Source organism: Alternaria postmessia, assembly GCF_024291825.1.
Source record: "Alternaria postmessia strain BMP 2775 chromosome Unknown scaffold_17, whole genome shotgun sequence".
Taxonomy (NCBI): domain Eukaryota; kingdom Fungi; phylum Ascomycota; class Dothideomycetes; order Pleosporales; family Pleosporaceae; genus Alternaria; species Alternaria postmessia.
The window spans coordinates 25,737-44,906 of record NW_026260090.1 but is presented as its reverse complement, the minus strand read 5'-3'; the positions used below and the strand labels follow the sequence as shown (position 1 = coordinate 44,906).

At 53.1% G+C, this 19,170-nt stretch overlaps 6 protein-coding genes across 6 annotated transcripts; 5 read left to right on the top strand and 1 right to left on the bottom strand.

Annotated features, from left to right (window-relative positions):
- Nucleotides 1-899: 899 nt before the first annotated feature.
- J4E82_003776 (uncharacterized protein) lies at nucleotides 900-2,912 on the bottom strand (the record flags this gene model as incomplete). Its single annotated transcript, XM_051730060.1, has 4 exons — nucleotides 900-2,028; nucleotides 2,085-2,560; nucleotides 2,611-2,804; nucleotides 2,864-2,912. The coding sequence occupies 4 exons, from the start codon at nucleotides 2,910-2,912 to the stop codon at nucleotides 900-902; spliced, it is 1,848 nt and encodes a 615-aa protein (XP_051590028.1).
- A 1,500-nt stretch (nucleotides 2,913-4,412) lies between these two features.
- J4E82_003775 (uncharacterized protein) lies at nucleotides 4,413-5,214 on the top strand (the record flags this gene model as incomplete). Its single annotated transcript, XM_051730059.1, has 3 exons — nucleotides 4,413-4,719; nucleotides 4,768-5,030; nucleotides 5,077-5,214. The coding sequence occupies 3 exons, from the start codon at nucleotides 4,413-4,415 to the stop codon at nucleotides 5,212-5,214; spliced, it is 708 nt and encodes a 235-aa protein (XP_051590027.1).
- Nucleotides 5,215-5,733: 519 nt separating this feature from the next.
- J4E82_003774 (uncharacterized protein) lies at nucleotides 5,734-6,052 on the top strand (the record flags this gene model as incomplete). The annotated part of the gene is made up of 2 exons (XM_051730058.1): nucleotides 5,734-5,814; nucleotides 5,875-6,052. Coding segments are annotated over 2 exons (259 nt in total), but the record flags the coding sequence as incomplete, so codon positions are not given.
- Nucleotides 6,053-12,996: 6,944 nt separating this feature from the next.
- On the top strand, nucleotides 12,997-14,657 carry J4E82_003773 (uncharacterized protein; the record flags this gene model as incomplete). The annotated part of the gene is made up of 2 exons (XM_051730057.1): nucleotides 12,997-13,094; nucleotides 13,142-14,657. The coding sequence occupies 2 exons, from the start codon at nucleotides 12,997-12,999 to the stop codon at nucleotides 14,655-14,657; spliced, it is 1,614 nt and encodes a 537-aa protein (XP_051590025.1).
- Nucleotides 14,658-16,361: 1,704 nt separating this feature from the next.
- Nucleotides 16,362-16,781, top strand: J4E82_003772 (uncharacterized protein; the record flags this gene model as incomplete). The annotated part of the gene is made up of 1 exon (XM_051730056.1): nucleotides 16,362-16,781. The coding sequence occupies one exon, from the start codon at nucleotides 16,362-16,364 to the stop codon at nucleotides 16,779-16,781; it is 420 nt and encodes a 139-aa protein (XP_051590024.1).
- An 801-nt stretch (nucleotides 16,782-17,582) lies between these two features.
- On the top strand, nucleotides 17,583-18,638 carry J4E82_003771 (uncharacterized protein; the record flags this gene model as incomplete). Its single annotated transcript, XM_051730055.1, has 1 exon — nucleotides 17,583-18,638. One exon carries the CDS (start codon nucleotides 17,583-17,585, stop codon nucleotides 18,636-18,638), a length of 1,056 nt encoding a protein of 351 aa, XP_051590023.1.
- Between the last annotated feature and the right edge of the window lie 532 nt (nucleotides 18,639-19,170).

Below are 19,170 nucleotides of genomic sequence, written 5' to 3'. Positions count from 1 at the left end.
CTGCCCAGTAATACGGCGATATGAAGATGGTCTAAAAAGCAAGTTCACACGATGACTGAGGTCGGTGGCAGGCGCTGGTGCCGACGAGTCAGGATCACCTGGTCGTCTTGGGCAAGAGCGGTTAGTCCACCAGTCGCGCTCCATAGTGAACTCGGTTTCAGCTGCACCCTAACGCGTTCGGGGCAGAATGTCACCAGGCATTGTTTGAGGCAAAACCCCGGAGTGATCCGTGGTTCGTCAGTTCTTGCATCTCATCTGTGTAGCTTAGTGATGCACAAAGAAAGAGAAAGAGCATGTTGCTGAGTTGAACAGCCTCCTCGACTGCAACTTTTATAGAAAAGATGATGAAAAGTGTATTGCTTCCTTCTGAACGGAAGGTAGCTGTTTGATGTCAAGACAATGCATGCTAACGCATCGAGTGTATTCGCAACCTTAGTATGTGCATCTCGTCGTAAGATATTACTGGCTCTTCCTGTCACGTGTACTGCGGAGTACCAATAGCTGTCTTTTGCTACCAGAATGTTCAAGGATGGTGAATTTCCCGAAACCAACACTCGTCAGCCACGTCGTCGCGTGCCCGTGATCCAAGTTTCCCAAATGCCGAAAGACGACAGAGCTAGTTGCGAGCTCCTCAGAACCGAGCTTGTATGTAACGATGTTGATATTTGTCATTACTATTCTGTGTGGGTATTCTGACCACAACATATGCGTTATAGACATTAGTCCTGCGACTCCAAGGTATGTGATAGAAAAGTAAATGCGACCGCGGCAGTGGTATAGCGTAAATGCCCAGAATCAAATTGAGACCCGATGTGCGCCAAGAAACAAAGCAAGCGAAAGAGATGCTACATCTGGTAGCCGGAATTAGTCCAAAACGGTTGACAAAAGGAACTGATGCTTCAGAGACTGGTAACTCGTGCGCCGGCTGGGGGCGCTGAGACTCGGTGTGGCCTTAGATTTATGACTGACTCCAATTCTCGCAGCATGTTGGTATTCGACTCTCGCTGTTCACGTAACGAGGCTTGACGAGCGCGGTCGTCTTGGATCTTCTGCATGCGCTCTTCTCTCGACATTGTGGCTCGTGTCTTTGGAAGGGCAATAGCTTCGAAAACTTCGTCGTCGGACGTGCTGCCCTGGTCGCTCGATGGAGCGCTCTGGTGGGGACTCAGCAGGTCGCCATTAAGAGCGCGCAGAGCATCAGACGGACTGCCTTCATCTACAGCAGTCAAACCGCCTAGACTTGGAACAGGCGAGCGCAGGCCGCTGGATGCTTGGGAGATTCTGCGCTCGTGCCGATCGATATTCAAGGCGAGCGCATTCTTGCCTGCCTCCCAAGCTTGCACCAAACTCTTGAGATCTGCACCGATTGAATCGTATTGTGCGAGGAGGGAGTGACCCAAGTCGGTTACGTCTTCGGTATCTTCCAAGCTCTTGTTGGTCTCTTCGCGGAGTACTTGCATCTTGGCTTGCAGACCGCGAATACCGCTCGACAATCCAGACAACTTGCGCACAGAATTGCGAATCTTGTCTCGAGCAGGAGTTGGTGCGACCTTGGCCGGCGATGGGAGTACGAACTGCTCTTCTTCAGCGAGCACGCGGTTGAACTTCTCGCTCCACTCTCCGACGGGACGAGCCGTATTTAACATGGAGTCGACCACTGTCGACCATCGCGCGAAATCGGGTTTGCCGCCATCTGCCTCCATTGCCAGGAGAGAACAGAGGTATACACGTCGTAGGATTGATAACCGATACTGCAGGATGCGCAGGACTTTTAACGTTTCGGCATCGTCGAACTCAGATTCGCTGTAGCCCAGGGCGGCCTCTTGCATGTCGGGATTGCTGATTTCGTATACGTCGAGATACTTTTCCAAATCATCTTCTTGAATTAGCTGTTTCAGATTACGGCACTGTTCAGCGAGTATGGGAACGATGTCGGCGTATGCAGCTCGAAGGTTCTTGCGCAGCCGCTGGCAACGACGGGCCTGCCCCTTCTCTTCGATGCGGGAGATGGGAGGCAAGGGACTGCTCCTGCGCGGTGTTAGCACTTGGGCTGCAGAGTTATGGCGGAAGGCAAGGTCACGTACAGGCGATAGCCGCGTGACACGAGCTCCACTTCTTGGATCAAGGCAAGGGCAGATGACGTCGAAGCCTCGAAGGCTTGTAGATTTGTGACCAGGTCCGAGGCGCCCTTTACGGCCTCCTGGCGCAGATACTGCAGCCACTGCCGGCGCATGTACGTGTAGCCGGCGGTAAAGACAGCAGCGAAGACCAGCATCACCAGCAGGGTTCGGCTCTTGCTGAAGACAGGCTGGCGGCGCGACCAGTGCACCAGCCATGCCAGCGCGAAGGCCGTCGTGCCCGTGGCCGCTGCGCCGATGGGGTTTATCCGGGCGACCTTGAACTCGTGAGGGCCGGGGCGTCCGTCGGTCGCGAAGCTGGGAATGGCGGATGCGCGCAGGCCTCCTTGCTCGCCGAGCAGCTGGGAAGCGACGATGAGGTAGCGGAACTGCTCGAGGAAGCGTTCGTTGTCTGCGCGGCCGATGCGGGAGTTGACGGCTTTCTGTGTCTTGTTAACGAGCATGTCCGAGACAAACAAGGCGCACCACGTACCGAACAGGCCGTGTGGATGCGGGCGATGGAGCCATGGCGGGCGTGGATGCGCAGCGGCTGTGGGAGCCGGTCTCTTATCCTCGACTGCAGCGTCGACGGTCCGCGGGGCGCGAAGCTCTGCGGGAAGTTGGTGGATGTCGATGTCTCGGTGTCGTGGTCGTGGTCATCGTAGGGTGATGGCGCAGTGCCTTGTCCTGGACGGCGGTTAGTGCCCACGGCGCATGGCATCGTCATCGTGCTAGGGGCAGCCCACCTTCAAGCAACTGCGCAAGAGGCGAGTCGTCGGATATCATGTTCTCCATGTCGCTACCGCCGCATGGTGCGATTTTGGCTGTCGTCGTCGGTTCCCGCTCAATCGCTTGTGATGGCTGCGGGTGCTCTAATCCGGAGATGGAAGGTGCCCGTGATATGGAGATGGCGGGGATGGCAGCTGCAGGGGCGGCGGGCGCGTGGTCGGCGTGGGGTCCAATGGTGGCCGTGGGAGACGTGGATGAGGGCGATGCAGGTGTTGTTTGTTGTGGGTAGGGCAAGCAGCTGGCAACGAGGGTTGTAAGGGTTGTAGACACATGTAGTGGTTCGGTTCGGATGGTCAGCTAATAGTAGTACTAAGCTCAGGGTCCCGGGAAATGAGCCAGTAGTCTGTGATTGGCATGAAACATTCATGGGGAACGTTCGCTCGTTTACGGTTTACGCACCGGCAAACACCCCCCCTCAGACATGTTTACCCCTTGTTCCTTGCATATGCGCGCGTAACCTCGAGGCGCAATCGTCGTGGCTGCCGTCTTTACCAGGAAGCTGTGCATGCTCGTCGCTTTGGCCTGTATACCACTGCCTCGGCCGACGACCATCTCAGCCAACTGTGTGTCCACTGCACCCGTCGAGGACGCGCCCCTTCTTGAGCCTCCGGAGCAGCGGCGAGTCAGTCGCATAGCCTCACATATTCTCTGACCATGCCATCCTAGACGCTGGACGGACCAATGTTCCCCATCCCACCTCCGACCCATTCAATCCATACTAGTGGATTACTCGCTGCTCGGCTGATTAGACATGCTCGGCTTCCAACACGTCCGACATGCTGCGACGAGGCTCAGGTGTTGTATATACACCGCAAGGTACGGGTGCCGTCGTAATCGATAACAGTGCCGATGACGTACCTGCAGCATGGCATCTGCAGCGTGGCCGGCTTGCAGATCCCGCAAAAGCAACTCTGTAGTTCCATCTCAATTCTCCGTGCTGAGCTAATCGCGACGCGGGCTTACCAAGCACGACATGGTGACCTTGTACACATTTCGAAAAGAAGGACTGACTGTCGACAACGCTTCGCGGAACAGGACCGCAGGCGACGGAGTAACTACCCTGTATCTACAGCAAGATCCCATCATCTTTCGCCTACTTGCCACCACTTCCCTCATGCTCGGACTTAGCTGCTACAGCCATGAGCATGGGGGTCGTCGCGCCATGGTACTGCTTCGGCGCAACCCGCAGACGCGCATCTAGCTACTTCTGTTTACTTGATCCAGTCTGGTCTATCCGGATAGCTTACACAAGATCCGCTTATGACAGCGGTCAGTCGCGTTTTAACCTCCAGTGTATCCGGGCACTGTGCAAAATTGCTTCGCCTGTGGCGGGTACAGTCACAAGTATGAGCCGCAGCCTTCCAAGCAGGGCCGTCTATCAAACCATGTCTATGTACATGTACTTTGGATGGCTGCCTCATATACTTTATTCATCACGATTACATACGACACACGCACATTGTTTTTTCTTCTCTGGATTCCCACACTTGACATTTCTTTGCCAACATGGATGATAGCATGATACAAAGGTTGATGGAAACTGTCCAACTCATAAACACCAATCTCGATACCTCACCTGCTTCGTGGCGGGACCAACTACCAGCAATTCGCAACACGATAGTTTCTTTCGAAATAACTGATAGCGTCCCGGAAGAAGAGCGCAGGAATTGGCAGTTACCTCTTATTAGCGTCTTCCAGCGTGTAGCCTTCGCCGATGCTGATAACGGTGTTATTCAAGACTTAGCAGATTGGTGCCTGCGTCAGCTAGTGACCTTACTCCAAATATATCCCGACAATGTCGACATTCTGACTCGTAAGTGGCTTTGTATATATATATACCCATTACCGCTAATCATTATAGTAATCGGTCGAAACTGGTTGCTGAGAGCGCAAAAGGCTCTGTCAAGCATTGCGCGTACAGAGAGGAATTCCTTCAGTAGCGATACAAGCAACTTTAGACTGCTAAGCTCAACAACAAGGGGGTTGGTTGAAGCCGAACAACGACTACACCAAGCAATCTATATCGAAGCGCGAGGATTACTGTTGCCAGCCACAGACTATCTCCAGCGTGCGGTATACGTAGCAACAGAACAGGGCGTCATTACTGGACATCTCCTGTCTATGGTGAGTAAAGTTTCGGCCCATAGCTCGTCTCGTTAACCTTGTGTAGGCTGCCGAGGCGTTTATGAGCCTTGGGAACATCACGTCCGTCATGGCGAACGGTCGGTATTTCCAACAAGCAATTGCTTATTTACGAGCCGCAAGAGATACCCCGAACTACTTCCTATCACCGCATCTGGAACAGTAAGGACTTAGTCTACACGATAGAGCAACGGAATAAGCTGACACGCCAAGGTATCTGGACGGGTACGGGCCTCTCTATGACGACGTGTGAGTGGAATTAGTAGAAATTCTCTAGCTAGCAGGTACACCATAATGGACATGTTCTCGAATCGCGATACCTTGCATGTCGATGCATGTTGGCAGGCGCTCAGAAGGTTGGACAGGATGCTGTCAGGGTCTCGGCACGGACCACAACCCACTTCCGTGCATCCAACACCGTCACCCCATAACGAGAGGTATCACAAGCAGCCAACATAGCGTCACCGTACATCTTGGAGCCTTTCCGGAAGTCCCGCTCTCGTCGCAAACATCTCCGACAGCTGCACATCGGCGCGACGTCACATCCGAGCATCCAGCGAGCCGCCCGGACGAAGTAGCAACCGTACGGCCGAATCAAACACCCCGACCCTCGACCGACTACCTCCGCAACAACCAGCGGAACTTGTCAAGTTCCAGGCGCATAACACACAACACTAGATACACAATGGCGGCATCAGCCCTGGACCAGGAGCGACAACTTGCCATCGACCCAATCGTCGGCACCAGCGTCCAGCACAATACCCAGGTACGCCTTTGTCCAAGCCACACCAGTCTTGCGCTGTCCACTAACTCGTTCGTGCTATAGGTTGTCTCCAACATCCGCAGTCTCACTGCATCGCTCTTCGGTGTCGCCGCCGGCACATTAGGCCTCGAGTCGTATGCAGGCTTCATATTCTATCTGCTGGGCTCGCTAGTGGTGTCGGTGCTGCTCTTTGCGCTCAAGACAGATGGCAAGCCAGGCGCATACTTCTATCGGCCACTGGGTGACTTGTGGTTGGGAGATGTGTTTGGAGGGTTGATGGGATTCGTGCTTACCTGGACGTTGTTCTATGGCTTGGTCAGGGCGTGAAATCATGGAGCTGCACACTGCAACTTGAGTTGACCATTAGAATTTGGACATGTGGTAACCACAGATGCTGTAGTCATGACAACATGGAGGAGCACTAGCCTTCGAAGCTCACAAGCTCTGGGATACTCCGATATCACCGGAGAAGACGCTCTCTGCCATAAGCCAGAGAGTGGGCAATCGCTACTATGCGCAAAGGCAAGGGTGTCAGAAACCCGGCCAAAGAGAAGACAGCTTTTACGTCTATGAACAAAGTATTACGCACCTATCAAACCGTGACATCTCCTGCTGCATCCGGCACCACTCAGGCACACAATGTAAGGTCTTGGCGGCACTTTATGCCCTGTGCTGATTTAGCGCGTGGCCGACGCGTTTGCCAACCACTTTCGCGTTCCCCTCCATTGATTGTTGCCTCCACCGCAATTGTCTCTTGCACAACCACGCTTCGTATACCCCCTTTAGCGCTATCGTACTCACTTAATCTTCCTCCACATTCAAAAGTGTGTATTTCCTGCCATGTGTAGCGAACGAAACTAACCATGTACAGTGCTTGAGGCACGCTTAAACCAGGCCAACGTCCTAAAGAAGGTACATTCGCGCAAACAAAGCTCGGCGAAAGCTGTTCTAACGATGAACAGGTCGTCGACGCTATCAAGGACCTCGTGCAGGACTGCAACTTCGATTGCAATGACTCGGGTATCGCGCTCCAAGCCATGGACAACTCCCACGTTGCCCTCGTCTCTATGATGCTCAAGTCCGAAGCCTTTTCGCCCTTCCGCTGCGACCGCAACATCGCCCTCGGTATCAATCTGGGGTCCCTCACAAAAGTGCTTCGTGCTGCTGGAAGCGACGATATTCTCACCATCAAGGCCGAGGATGCGCCAGATGTTGTCAACCTGGTCTTCGAGACCAAGAGCGCAGCCAGAATCAGCGAATATGACATTAAGCTCATGGACATCGACCAGGAGCACCTGGGTATCCCAGAGACGGACTACGCGGCCACAATCACCCTGCCTGCTGCTGAGTTCCAGCGCATCTGCAGAGATTTGGGTGCATTGTCCGAGTCGGGTACGTCTTTTGACATTTGCGACAGCGTGGCCGGAAGTTGAAGTACGAGCTAATGTCTATCTAGTCTCAATCGAGTGCACCAAGGAGGGCGTCAAGTTTGCGTGCTCTGGCGACATTGGTTCGGGTTCCGTCATCCTCAAGCAAGACCCTAGTCTCGAAAAGGAGTCTGAGGCTGTCCTGATTGAGATGAACGAGCCCGTCTCCCTTACCTTCTCGCTGAAGTACCTGACCAACTTCTGCAAGGCCAGTGGCCTGTCTGACTCAGTCAAGCTTTGCCTTTCTAGTGAGGTGCCTCTGCTGGTCGAGTACGCTCTCCAGGATCAGAGCTACCTGAGGTTCTACCTCGCACCCAAGGTAAGAACCCACTTCTCACTGTTACAGTACCATGGCTAATTTGGACAGATTGGCGACGAAGAGTAAACGCATCATGATTTCATTGACACACGAGCGGCATGTTTTCAGGATAGATGTGGGAGATTTGCGGCGCAATGGCTTTGATATGCATCGAGCGTCTGTTAGGTTCATGATTCTGGTGTGCGACATTGGCGAGTAGGCGGTCCCGCGTGGTGTTCCGCGCCCTAGGCACAAAAGGAAAGTCACTGCCCCACTAACGCTTCACGTCATACCGCGTGGAATTTCAGATAAGGAAGATCAACATAGTAAATCAACAACATACCCCGCGTGCACTTTTGTACCTGCATTCCGCCTCCTCTGCCTGCTCTATTCTCTCTCTGGTGTAAAAATGGCCTCCGACACGCTAATACCGGACACGCGCGTGCTTGCGATTGCCAGTCATGTAAGACTCATAGGCGGAAGACGTGTCTTGTAACTAACATGCGACAGGTAGTCCATGGGTGAGTCGCGTGCCGTCGCGATACATGCAACTCACTGACATTGAGCTGAGCTATGTCGGGAACAAAATGGCCACTCTTGTCATGCAATCGCTAGGTTGCGATGTATCCGCAATCAACACGGTGCATTATAGTAGGTGCACCCGGCATCCTTCTTGGACGGGCGCATGGCTAACAGCTCAGGCAATCACACCGCATACAAGCAAATCAAAGGCACCAAAACATCCGCGACCGAGATCCTCGACCTTTATGAAGGATTACGTCAATCAAACCTCACCAACTTCGATGTACTCCTGACAGGATACATGCCCAGCGCCGAGGCCGTGCAAGCAATAGGGACGATTGGCAGGGATATCAAGCTCAATGCTGGCACGAAGCCTGGCAGTTTCTTCTGGGGTGAGTGACTGCGCGAGGTGACAGGTACAAGATTAACCAAGATAGTGCTCGATCCGGTCATGGGCGACAATGGCAAGTTGTATATTCCAGAAGATGAGGTGCCAGAGTACAAGGGGCTGTTGCGCGAAGCAGATCTCATTCTCCCGAACCAATTCGAGGCCGAGTAAGTAAATCCCAAAGTCTTGCGGAACCAAGCGTGGCAGTTGTTGATAGAGCGTAGGTTACTGTCTGATACTCCCATCACCGATCTCAAGTCCCTTGCCGCTGCGATCCAAGTCCTTCACAAGACCTACCAGGTCCCTCACGTAATCATCACGTCCCTTCGCTTGACGCGCGACAACCAGACTATACCCTCGAGACCGGTGTCAAAGGCTGGCACAGGCACGAATACCCCCTCGGACCCGCAGCATCTCGATTCAGCAACATCTCAACCAGGTTCACAACCCCAAGCGCCGCAGATCGACCTCAACGATGTCGAAAACCTTACCATCATTGGCTCCACCGCAACCTCGGACTACAAACCGCGTCTCTTCCGCATCGACACCCCGCAACTACCTCTCTTCTTCTCAGGGACAGGAGACATGTTCGCAGCGCTGACAATTCCCCGTCTAATTGAAGCTGTACACGCTGCTTCTACGCCCGAGTTCAATCTTCATGCGAAATCAAGCTGGCGGTCACCCGACCATGTGTCGGCTGAGGAACTTCCTTTAGCGAAAGCCTGCCAGAAAGTTCTCGCGTCTATGCAAGCCATACTCACGCGCACAACGTCGGTCTGCCAGGAGAAGATGGCTGCATATGATGCTCGCGCTGCAAAAGAGGGCCGTGGTGAAGGGGACGAGGCGGATGAAGAGATTAGCAAGAAGCGTCATTTGGCGCTCATGAATGCTAGTGAAGTCACAGTGCCGCGGTATGTGAAGGAGATGTTGGATCCGCCGGATCTTGAAAGGTTCAGACCACGAACAGTGTACGAAGGCGAAAGTGTGCCTGACCATGTTGGCGAGAGGACGCCTGACGAGTTGAATGTGCTGCATTTGGGTGTTGGAACGAAGGACGGTGGTGCGATGCAGGTACTACAGGAGGGCAACCAGGGCAAAGCCGTCGGGGAGGACGAGAGTTCATGATATTTGATTGCATAGCCGTTCCGCGTTAAGCTTCATTGGCCGAACTATCGGTCGCTCCTTGATTCGATGATCAAATAGAGACTGGAACCAAGTTAGATAACAAAGCATCCATCTTCTTGCCACAATCAGCACGGTGGCTCACCAGCATGCCCTAGATCATAGATATATGTAGACCTAAGCCTTGGTACCATCTGTTGCTACAGCAGCAGCCGCACCAAAGCCACCTGTGCTGCCGAAGCCTCCAGCACCCCTCACTGTATCCTCTAGTTGATCGACCACAACTACGTCGGGCATGACAACCCGCTCGACTATAAGTTGGGCGATTCGGTCACCAATCTTGACAGGAAAGTCTGTCTCTGAGAGATTGGCGAGGATGACACCAACGGGGCCGCGGTAGTCTGCGTCGATAACGCCGGCCATGGTATCAATGCCGTGTTTGTAGGCAAGGCCGGAGCGAGGTGCTACTCTGCCGTCTGTACAAGAGATCAATCAGCATCGTGCTTCTAGATTGCCCACAAACTGCGAGACTGGAGAGTGGATGTTTGAATATAGGAACACGTACATGTCCCGTCCGGCACCGAGATCTTAATATCAGTCTTTACTAGAGCCCTTCCCCGTGCAGGAATCATAGTGTCCTCTGCACTGTACAAGTCATGTCCAGCAGCAAATGCGCTTCCCTTGGTCGGCGCCTTGGCATTTGGGCTCAGCAATTGGACTTGCAATTGTTGTTCTGCCGCTGCTGCTCCAGCTGATGAGGGTGCGGCGATAGGCACTGAGGGTTGTAGTGCTGCCATGTTGTCGTGGCTGGGGAGATGTGTAGCCGCCAAGGGTGTGGGTGTTGCGGCGCCCGAATCTGTTCCTCGTGGTAGAGTGGAGGCGTGGGAGAGAGGTGTGGGGTCAATGACTTTTGTTCGCTTTGGGAGGGGTGATGAGGGCAGAGATGGCGGCTCGTGGACTGGAACGGGGGTTTCTGACATTTTCTTCCTGGACGTCAATCTGAGGTTGTTTGGAGGGGCGGTGAAGGTGGTGAAAGACGCGTTCGGTGGGGAACAGACGACGCGTTGACATGCGCTTTCATTGGCTGGTTGGCGAGGACTGCTTTCCACTTTCCACGTCTCTTGCCTCTTGTCTCTTGTTCATTCTGTGGCAGTACCTCGATGCACCATTTCGCAACCATCTGGCTACCATGCGACGGGAGTCAACGTTGCTCCGTCGGCCATCGTCATTGCTGCCACCCCGCGAAGGAGAGTGCTAGTCGAAGCCCAGACGTTGCGCGCCTTGAATATGCGCGTCGGAGCAGAACTCGTCATCTTCTTTGCAAGCGAGCGAAGTATTCCCATGGTACCTTTTGGTGCTGCGTGCGCAATGCATTTCAGCTGATGTCGTGTCCCTCGTGACCTCACAGCCACTCGTGGGAGGACTGTGCCAAGGGGAGAGGTGGCTAACGTCGATCCCCCGCATTGAACACAACGGCATCGATGAATCCCAGACGTTGTCGTCATGTCTCACATGGTTATGTGGAGGTGCCCAGGGGCTTGCAGATTTACAATTCTTGGTTGAGGAGATGCGACCAGATCGACTGAGCACACTATGGCAGGGTGTGAAGACGTCCGTCCACAACTAGAGTGACGGCTTGCGAGTCAGACACTCCGATCCGACACTGTCGGGCGAAGTGTTGGTCAATCACACGGCGACACCGTGACTTCGCCAAGCTGCCTTGGCCTCGGAGCTTGAACAGCGATCTTGGGAGCTTGACATGACCTGCGACTTTGGCTCCGACTCGTCATGTCTGCAAACTCCCCTTCATCACGGCCGTGCACATCACGAGACTGCTAATAATTGAGTCTCGTGATCATCTTGAAACTGCTGCTCCATGGGGAAGATTGCCGGGAGGAGGCGGCGGCTCCGACATTACCAGTGCCCCATACAGCGCTACTGGTCAGGCACAGTCTCCAGGTATTTCGGGGTGACCTTGACCTGGCTCCAGTCCACATGACCAGCCGTGCCCTGCTTCAACCTTGGAACCTTAGGGTATTGAATGGACCCCGATTGTTGAGCGGAGTGGCTGACAGACTCCGTGCATACAGAGTACGAGATTTTCGCCTCCAGATGCATTGTGCAGCTAATCATCACCGCATCGTCAGTCCGGCACTGGTTAGTTTAAGAAAATCCTCCCGATAGTTCGACCAAGCGCTGGGTGCATGGTTCGAGGCTACTGTAACCGGCTCATATGGTTGGCCGAGATCACGCTAGCGTGATCAAGCATGCTTGTTGAGCCTCACGGAGTGCTATGGGAACTAATGTACCCCGTTTACCCTGTCGTTCCTATGCGACTTTGGCGCGGCCCAGAAGCAAAATCCTGCCACGCTACCCTTTCCCCACCTCTCCGATGAGCGCTCCGTTTCTCACAGACCGCTGGCTGATATCAGCTCGTCGGCCAATGTCAGCAATACCGAGCACCAAAGCAGCGATATTCCAGAATCCTTCCACGACTATACTGCATACAGCTCGATGCCGTCTGTCTAAGCTATCGTCCACGAAAAGGCTTGTCTGAGCTTGGGGAGCCCATCGGTAATTGCAACGGCCAGACACTCACACACCGCAGACGCTCGTTGAAGAGCGATGCGTTGTGATCGTTTGATGATCGAGGGATGACGAACAGCAAGCCCGCATCTCGATCCTACACATTGCTCCACAGTCATGTCTATCAAGCAGTAGCGATAGACGGTGGCTGTCTGCACATGAATGCATTATCCCCGGTATGAGGTCAGTGGTTCACGACATAAACGAACCCGACTTGACAGGTCGCGTTTGCTAAACGCAGCGCTACTGGCCTAGTGCCCTATCAGCAGACTGCCCACACGCCACATCTTCGCCCCAGCACGCGAATTGCGTATCACTGTTGAGCGCGCGTGTCAGAAGACCAGCCGCGTCTGGCACGTCGTCTCTGGGAAACTGACAATACTCACCATCGTGTTCCAGTAACACGGGCATGGAATCGCTGAACAGCCTTGCGCTAGTTGAATCTCGGCTTCCTAGTTTGCCAATCTGGCCAAAATTGGCTCACGATGATTTGAGCGCTTTGATAATCACAGTCCTACGACGTACGAGTGGTCCCCATCTCGTCTGCTCTAGGTCCAGCACTATCCTGGCTAAGACCACACACTAAGCTTCCCCAGCACCTTCGGACCTATTCTTACTAGCTTGTTGGCCAGCCGCGGGACTAGCGCGCTCACTCCATGCTTCCAGTCTCCAGACTAGGCGGCTGCCCATGGAGATCCCCAGGCTCGTGGAAACACATCCCCAAATGTACTTAAAGATGGTCAGCCCGCCGTGAAGTAGCAGACATCCTCATCCGAGTATTCTACTCTCTAGACTTGAGTCTTCCTTCTCCATCGCTTTTACATATTAGATCGTTGCCAATCATGGGTCTGATGTTGAAGAAGCCTCAGGGCGTAGCTGGCTCGACAGCGCCCGCCATCCTGGTCGGCTTGTTTGTTGCCTTCGGTGGTGTTCTGTTCGGGTATGCAAGTTCTATCTCTTACCAAAGGACTATGCTAACTTTTACAGTTATGATACTGGTACCATTGGTGGTATCCTAGGAATGAAGCACTGGCGAGAGCTTTTCAGCACTGGCTTCAAAAACCGTACCGACGGTCTCCCCGATGTCACCGCCGAACAAACCTCGTTGATCGTCTCTATCCTCTCTGCTGGTACCTTCTTCGGTGCTCTGACTGCCGCACCCACTGCCGATTTCCTTGGTCGCCGTCTCGGTCTTGTTGTCAGCAACATCGTCTTCTGTGTCGGTGTCATCCTCCAGACTGCTGCTACCGCTATCCCCATGTTCGTTGCTGGACGTTTCTTCGCTGGTTACGGTGTTGGTATGATCAGTGCCACTATTCCCTTGTACCAATCCGAGACTGCACCCAAGTGGATTCGTGGTACCATCGTCGGTTGCTACCAGCTTGCTATCACCATCGGTCTGTTGCTTGCTGCTATCGTCAATAACTCCACCAAGGACAGGGACGATACCGGCTCGTACCGTATTCCCATCGCTGTTCAATTCGCCTGGGCTATCATTCTCTTCCTTGGTTGCATCTGGCTTCCCGAGACTCCCCGCTGGTTCATCAAGAAGGGTCACCCAGAGAAGGCTGCTAAGTCTCTTTCCACCCTTCGCCGCCTTAATGTCGAGGATCCCGCTCTCGTTGAGGAGTTGGCTGAGATCACTGCCAACCATGAATACGAACTGTCTCTTGGCAAGGCCACCTACCTCGACTGCTTCCGCGGCAACCTGGGAAAGCGTCTCTTCACTGGTTGTGCTCTCCAGTCCCTCCAACAGCTCACTGGTGTCAACTTCATCTTCTACTACGGAACTTCCTTCTTCCAGAACTCCGGAATCAGCAACCCCTTCGTCGTCAGTATGATTACCTCTTGCGTCAACGTTGCCTCAACCTTCCCTGGTCTTTACCTCGTCGAGAAGTGGGGTCGCCGCAACCTTCTCCTTTTCGGTGCCATCGGTATGGCTGTCTGCCAATTCATCGTTGCCATTACCGGTACCGTTGCTGGCGTTGATAACCAGTCTGCACAGAAGGCTTTGATCGCATTCGTCTGCATCTACATTTTCTTCTTCGCCTGCTCATGGGGACCCGTTGCCTGGGTCGTCACTGGTGAGATCTTCCCTCTCAAGGTCCGAGCCAAGTCTCTCTCTATGACTACAGCATCCAACTGGTTGCTCAACTTTGCCATTGGATACGCTACCCCATACATGGTCAATGACGGTCCCGGCAACGCCAACATGGGTGCTAAGGTCTTCTTCGTCTGGGGAGGATGCTGCTTTATTTGCATCTTCTTCGTCTGGGCCATGATCTACGAGACCAAGGGACTTTCTCTCGAGCAAGTCGACGAGCTCTACGGCAAGTGCTCCCAGGCCTGGAAGTCCCCTGGCTTCGTTCCTTCCCTCTCTTTCCAAGATGTCCAGGACATGCACGCCGACAACCGCCGTGCTAGCCTTACCGAGATCGAGGCCGATGCTTCTCGCAAGAGGAGCGCCACCTACAATGAATACCCTGAGAAGCACACTGTTTAAGCGTCTACCACCGAGACGCATTGAATTCACGAAGACTAATGAGAGTCGCTACTACCCCTGTAAATACGCAACTGGCGGTTTGAGTTTCGCATGATAGCGCTGCGCACTGTATATATCCATCGTCCATGAATTATGATCTGTATCACTTCATCCACGTCCATAATTGCTTTCCTCGTGCTCTTACCCTCATTTACTTTCCAATCCACTTCCAATTCTCTCTGACGGAAGGATAATCGGTAACTACTAGTCTAGATCCCGCCACTCAGGCGATCGCTTCCCGCGTCTTGATCCCAACGATCGATGCCCAACCGCCAGAGGCCAACCGGTCATCTTCCGCAACGCCATCGTGTTTCCCCAGGTTTACCCCAACTCTAGCGTCGCGGGTAGCGCCATCGTAGCGGCTGACTCGGATATAGCCACCCGCAACCTTGATTGGCATCGTAACAGACAACGTCTGGTCATGTATTCAATTTGCAGTCGACCTAAGTGGTGGACATATGGATGTTGTGTGTGATGGAAGAAATTGCCGCACGTCACAAGTCTTTATATCAGCTTAACATCAGCGACTGTCTTGCTTCCAATCTGCGAAGGATTTTGCCGCTCCATCTTCTCGACGTTTGCGATATCATTCGGGGCAAACGGTGATAAGTAACGTCCCCAGCTGCGCGTGGGCTTGTCAAGCTATTCACCCCGAAATCCACATCATATGATCTATCACGACGATTTGCAACGGTCCGACTGTGCTGGGCTTCCATACAAGATGCTTTTTCCAAACAGGAAGTGATACTGGTTGTGTAGGGCCGACCGTAGCGATATTACGCCCTCGTTTGGGTCGCTGGGTTGAGATCAGGCGTGAAAACCATGTACAGAAAGTCAAAGCAGGGAGGCCGCCTGGCCGAGAACGCCTGCGGATGATGTAACCATAGCTGTAAATGACAAGCTCAGTAATCAGGAACGAAAATTTGCTTGTGGATGCGATTATCGTGATGTCGTTGCCAAGTGGCTATTCGTGAAAATCTCAGTCTGTGTCCGGAGAGAGGCGGCCGGTTTTGGAGAGTGGAAAATTGACGCGTAACGCGTCAATATTCTGAACACAGTCCGGCAAACATACTCTACAAGTCAAGAGAATGTCAATGCAAAGAAACGATAGTTTATATCGTTACTTCAATTCTGTACTCCATAGTTCGAGATTTGCTCGAAGGTATGACATGATTCTGTATATGGTGGTAGAGGGTCTTCTGCACCGGGATTTGGTACGTGACGCGTGCCAAGAGACCAAGCGTCACCTCCGCCTCGGTCTTTCCGACCCGAACTTTCGAAAGCCTTCACAGTTTACAACGGTGACCTTCCAAAGCTTGTCGCAACATAGCTCTTGCTCATGATTGTGTTTGACGTTTTCAGTTTGTCTTCCGCAAGAAACTATCGTGCTTCCACATGAAACGCCATCCTCCAATGATATGCCGCCACGCCTTTTGAAACGGGTGTCCTTCTGTGAGCAATCATGGTTTGGGTGATTCCAGAAAGTCGGTGAGGCAAGAGGACACTCACCCCATGGGTGCATAGACAGGGTGGCCACTGCGCAGCTCCAGACTTATTCGCGCGCAAGCAACACGCTCAGTCTCGAGATCATTCACTACTCCCTCACAACACACAGTCTCTTCTTCAATACAAGGACTTGCTAGGCTTTTTTCCATGTCTCCGCAAATGCTGACAGCCTCCATGAGATTAAGCACGTTCGATGCCCTGAACGAGGCATTATACGGCTCCGCATACGGTTTCGGCGAACGTGTACTACCCCTGGAATTGAGATCCCGCACCCCACGATTCTTCCTCAAGCTACCAGTCACCTGCCGATACAAAGACGACAAACTCACTCTTTTGTTTGAGAAAGTTACAAAACCGACCTGGAACGCTCTTTGCGAACATGTCGGAGAAGAACGTACCATCAGAGTCATACTGGATGATGGCACGCAATCATACGACGCAAGGCTTTCATTGCCAGGAAGCGAGCCGCTCGAAGACAAGAGGACAGAGGTGGACCTTCGGTGGCAAGAATATGAAGAAGCGGTATATGTGCTCAAGAAGATCCTTGCGTGGATAAAAGAAAAACTACTGAGACGATAAATCAAGAGGCTTCCTCAACGCTGATTGAAAGAGTGACATCTTATCATCCTCAGATTGCCCGGTTCTCTTGGTTGCTGCCAGCATGCTAACCTGTTATGATGTAATCTCCGATCATATGTTGATCTTCAATATACCTCTGGTATTGATCAAGAATGCCGAGTGCTGAAAGCTTGCGGCAATGGCATGACAAAGACTTATGCCGAAGAGCGGGTTGATATTCAGCACGCCGCCCGCCGTAGAAGATTTCGTCTCGAAAAAAGGAAGAGTTGTCGTAACAACGCGACTGGCCTAGAAGCCTGGAAAGATTCGAATCGATTCCAATTCCCGACACGTCAACGGGAACTAGATTAGTGTCGCGCAAACGCCTTCCTTAATCGGGTTTCCACGTGTCCCGGCAGATCGATGATACACATTCTAGGACTCGCCCCAGATTGACGTCTTCACCGCGAGCCTCGTCCGAGAGTTTTGCAGACTTGTCGCCTCAGACCCATACCCTTATCGGACCGGTGAGTGCGGGTTTAACGGATATGTTGTGCACGCACCGCTTGAGGCTCAAAAACGTCGTCAAAGTGGGTCCGATACCAACGGCGTAGATCGGCAAAAGAGCAAAACACTAGGATAGTGATACGGTAACCTCATACCGTCTCTTGACATATTACAAATGCTGGAAAACTTCTAGAAAATGCGTATAAGTATAAGACTACAGCTGGACAAGTAGGGAGTTTGCATCTCACCAAACAATTGTACCTCTCTCTCACATCACTACATTCATCACCTACTCAAAAACATCTCCAAACAACCATGTCTTCATCACCAGACTTCAAGGGATGGGTCGCTCACGACCCCTCTGCCGCCGACGGAAACATGCAATGGGGTGACTACACCCCCAAGAACTTCGAGTCCACCGACATCGAGATGGAGATCAGCCACTGCGGTGTCTGCGGCTCTGACATTCACACTCTCCGCTCCGGCTGGGGCCCCTCGGACTACCCTCTTGTCGTCGGTCACGAGATCATCGGAAAGATCACCCGTGTAGGAGACGATGTCAAAGACCTCAAGGTCGGTGACCGCGTTGGTGTTGGTGCTCAGAGCGACTGCTGCGAGAGCTGCAGGCCCTGCAAGACTAAGCAGGAGAGCAACTGCAACAACTTCGTCATGACCTACAACGGCAAGTACAAGTCTGGCGACAAGGCCATGGGTGGTTACGCAAAGAACTGGCGTGGACCTGCTTCTTTCGCCATTCCCATTCCTGAGGGTCTGCCTTCAGAGTACGCCGCTCCTCTCATGTGCGGTGGTGTCACCGTCTACAACCCCCTCGTCTCCTACGGTGCCGGCCCAGGAAAGCGCGTCGGTGTTGTCGGTATTGGTGGTCTCGGTCACTTCGCCCTCCTTTTCGCGAAGGCTCTCGGATGCGACGAGGTCGTTGCCATCTCCCGTTCTTCAAGCAAGAAGGCCGATGCTATGGAGCTCGGCGCTGATAAGTTCATCGCCACTGGCGAGGACCCCGAATGGATGACCAAGAACGCCGCCGGCCTGGACATCATCATCTCCACCATCTCTGGTGGTTTCCCTCTGGACCAGTACCTCAACCTCCTTGACGTCAACGGCACTTTCGTTCAGCTCGGTGCTCCTGACGACCCATTGCCCTCTTTCTCCCCCATGGGCCTCATCTTCAAGAACTTGAAGATCGCTGGTAGCTTGATCGGCACCAGGCAACACATCCGCGACATGTTGGAGTTGGCCAAGAAGACCAACCTGAAGGCTTGGGTCCAAGTCAGGCCCATGTCCGAGGCCAACGACGTCATTGTCGACTTTGAGAAGGGCCTTCCCAGGTACCGTTACGTGCTCAAGAACTAGGAGTTTATGAATGAATTAGACGATACCCAGTAGATGTAGATTTTGTAGTATAGAACAATTCGAGTACTTGTCTCCTCGATCATCTTCCCCACATCACGATGTTTGCTACCCGTGTTGATCCCGGCGCAGTATGACAGAGCGATCCTTGTCGACAAGAATCTGCTTGCACTAGACGAGGAACTAATGTCCAATCATGATCAGATCTGGTCACTAAGTTGTTGGTTGCACCGAAAGACTGATATCCAGGTTTCGAACACCACATTTCGGGTTACGGCGACATTTAAGGAGGGCAGTGATAGGCGCAATATTCACGCTAATTTTGAGGCCTACATCCAACCAATCAGCGCCTTGTTCGCTTTTGCGAGCATATAGTCGCCTTCGAGACCTGTTTTCATGCTGCTTTTCTTCTTCACCGTGGGGCCTGTGGCCGCCTCAGTGTCCACTCCTTTCGTCTTTCATTTCATCGTCTCGCGTCGCTCTTCTTCGTGTTCTTCCTTGGAAGCCTGGAGCGTACCTACAGAACACAGGAGCC